Raw genomic sequence first — 2,546 nt, 5'->3', positions numbered from 1 at the left:
GGAGTGCGAGGTCCCACCCAACGCTGCTTGCAGCTTTAATTATTATTATTATATCAATGTTTCAATGGAAAAATCTTGATTTGTGTACATGGAAGAGTTAAAAAATATTCACATTAAAGGTTTGAATTGAACTAGCGCCAAACTCCCTTTAAGAAATACTACATTTTAACGATTAGTTACATGTTCGTAATGACAAGTAACTCTAGACACACAAGCTAAAGGGAGTAATATGTTGACAGTCTTCTTGTCAATTCGGCAGCAATGAAAATCCATAAAGATAAATTGTATTCCGTACAAAGCTTACAATGTGGTCGCGCCGCGCTCTTTCAGTGGTAAAACAGCGTGGGAACGAGGCGGACCGTTTAAATAATGAAGATGTCTCACTAAAGTAAGTGCTGTCTGGTGGATCAGATAGACGCCGAATTGAAGACCGATTCATAACACTCTTAATTAACTGTCTATTATCCACGTGTGACTGTATTTTATGAGTTTAATCGAAAAAAACTTACCAAGTACAGATTTGTGTATTGTTTACACGTCGGATTACGCACACACAGATAAGATGCTTGCTCAAATCAACACAACCAAATATTTGGACGTAAAGTTGCCTGAAGTCAAGAAAGCAAACTTCAGTAACAGGTAAGTGTTTGTTCGGGAAACAGGTTTGACTGACAGAAAAACCAAACAGTGATATTATTGACTCACTAAAAGTAGTTAATACTACAAAATATTCAATTACAAGCTAAAAGTTCTGCATCCAAAATGTAGGTGAAGGCACAGAGTTATTGGCTCTCATTAACTCATTAACATGTAAACAGTAATGTTAGTGAGGTGGAGCTAATTTCAACTGCTTCCTGTGGCATGTTTAATCTGTAACATTGCAACACATTTTACAAACTGGTCATGTTTTGTGTGTAAAATCTAGTAAATCATGCAATATTCTGAAATAAATAAGTATAAATGTAAAGTATTATACAATTTAAATACTTGCAAACAGTACTTTAGATACTTTATGTGACAATATAATTGAGAAATCTGAGGACTTTTGGTGCTTTCATGAAATATTTATTTGAACACTTAGTGATTTGTGCGTATATGATGGTCCGGCTAAAGAAGTGAATCAAATAGAACGACTTAACTGCAGCCCTTTGGATAATAAAAAGACAGTTTTATTCTGACCATAACCCGGATATGTACAGTATGTGCTCTATGTTCACAAACTTGAATCCCTGTTAAAATAATTAAGTCTGAACTATGTTGTATGTATCAAATTTATTCTCAAATACACAAACAAAAGGTGGCAAAACAAGGTGATGAAATCAAACAATGTGACACTGTCAATGTCATTCTTTTTGAAATGTTGAATCTTCATTTAGCACCTTAATAGTTCGGTTATACATGATTTATATAGTCACTCATACAAAAAATGAAATGGGTGAATAATGCGAGTCAGTAACATAAAAATAAGCATGAGGAGCTGGGCGTTGGGATCGCAGTTACTTAAGATATGTAATCAAAAAGTACCGCTTTCAGCATCTCGTCTTTTTTACCTATTAGTACCGTTAAGCCTCTACAGTCCCATACTGAGAACTCCTCGCAATAAGAGTTATTCAACGACTAGGCCTAGACAGTGATTACTAAACACACGTTCACCTGACATTTTTTGGACCTATTTTCTTTTCACATTAGAGCTTGCTGTTCTGTATTGTTGCATTTACATTAGGAGTAGTAGATATATACAGAGAAGTTCATTGTCAAACAATGCTGGAACAATAGGAGTTGTTTTATGTACCTGGAGTGTGAAAATGTCTCTAAAAAAACAAAATAAAAAATGCAAAGAGTAAGGCACTCGATATACTCCTGTGCTGCCGATGAATCTGGCATGATGATCCAGATATGTATACAGGATTGTATCCTTTTCAAGTACACAGTGTACCTGGCACCCTCTAGTGTTAAACTGTGGTCTGTGCGCTTCCTGGATGGACAGCTCTGACAAGAGTGGCTGGTTTGGGAAGGTGCTTCCCTTCCGAAAATATTATATATATATATTGACTAAAACCAGAGTGCTGAGCAGCTCTGATAGGCACTCAAAATACTGTACTGACAGTTTGCTTTTTGAGACAAACACTACGGAGATAAGAAAGTAGAACTGATCTTTCCAGATTTAGGTTTGGAAAACAGAATGTGATGCGCAGCGGATTTGAATGAGAGAAACTAGACTTTGTAGACAGTCAGAACATATCCCACATTACCTGTGTTTTAATTTTGTCTTATTTTCTTTGTCAATGTTAAACCCTGTTCTCACCAAATTTGCAACAAGTGCCCTCATTCCAATAGGCCCTTGTGAGCTCCAAAAGCTACCACCAGATCCTCGTCAAAACAAGTGGGGACCGTACACTAACTTCACATGAATGGTCACTCAACACCCAGACGGGAAAACTACATGACATCCACAAAGAACTCGCTGGGGTTCCCCATGGCCAGGTGGAACGACTGACGCGACGCAGTCAGCTCTGGGGGTACGGAGCCCAGGTCACGGGTGGGCG

General features: G+C 37.7%; 1 protein-coding gene across 1 annotated transcript in view; it reads right to left on the bottom strand.

Moving 5' to 3' along the window:
• Positions 1-1,257: 1,257 nt before the first annotated feature.
• dvl2 (dishevelled segment polarity protein 2) overlaps positions 1,258-2,546 on the bottom strand; it is a gene marked incomplete in the record, with an annotated part of 18,678 nt that continues 17,389 nt past the window's right edge. Inside the window, 1 exon segment of the mRNA XM_035675538.1 lies at positions 1,258-2,546. Coding sequence (XP_035531431.1) covers positions 2,440-2,546 — 107 coding nt within the window.

The sequence above is a fragment of the Morone saxatilis genome, unplaced genomic scaffold (genome assembly GCF_004916995.1).
Source record: "Morone saxatilis isolate NCDOM2014 unplaced genomic scaffold, NCSU_SB_2.0 Contig4, whole genome shotgun sequence".
In the NCBI taxonomy this organism is placed as follows: Eukaryota; Metazoa; Chordata; class Actinopteri; family Moronidae; genus Morone; species Morone saxatilis.
Note: the sequence above shows the minus strand (reverse complement) of the source record. Positions and strands in the feature narration are given on the sequence as shown.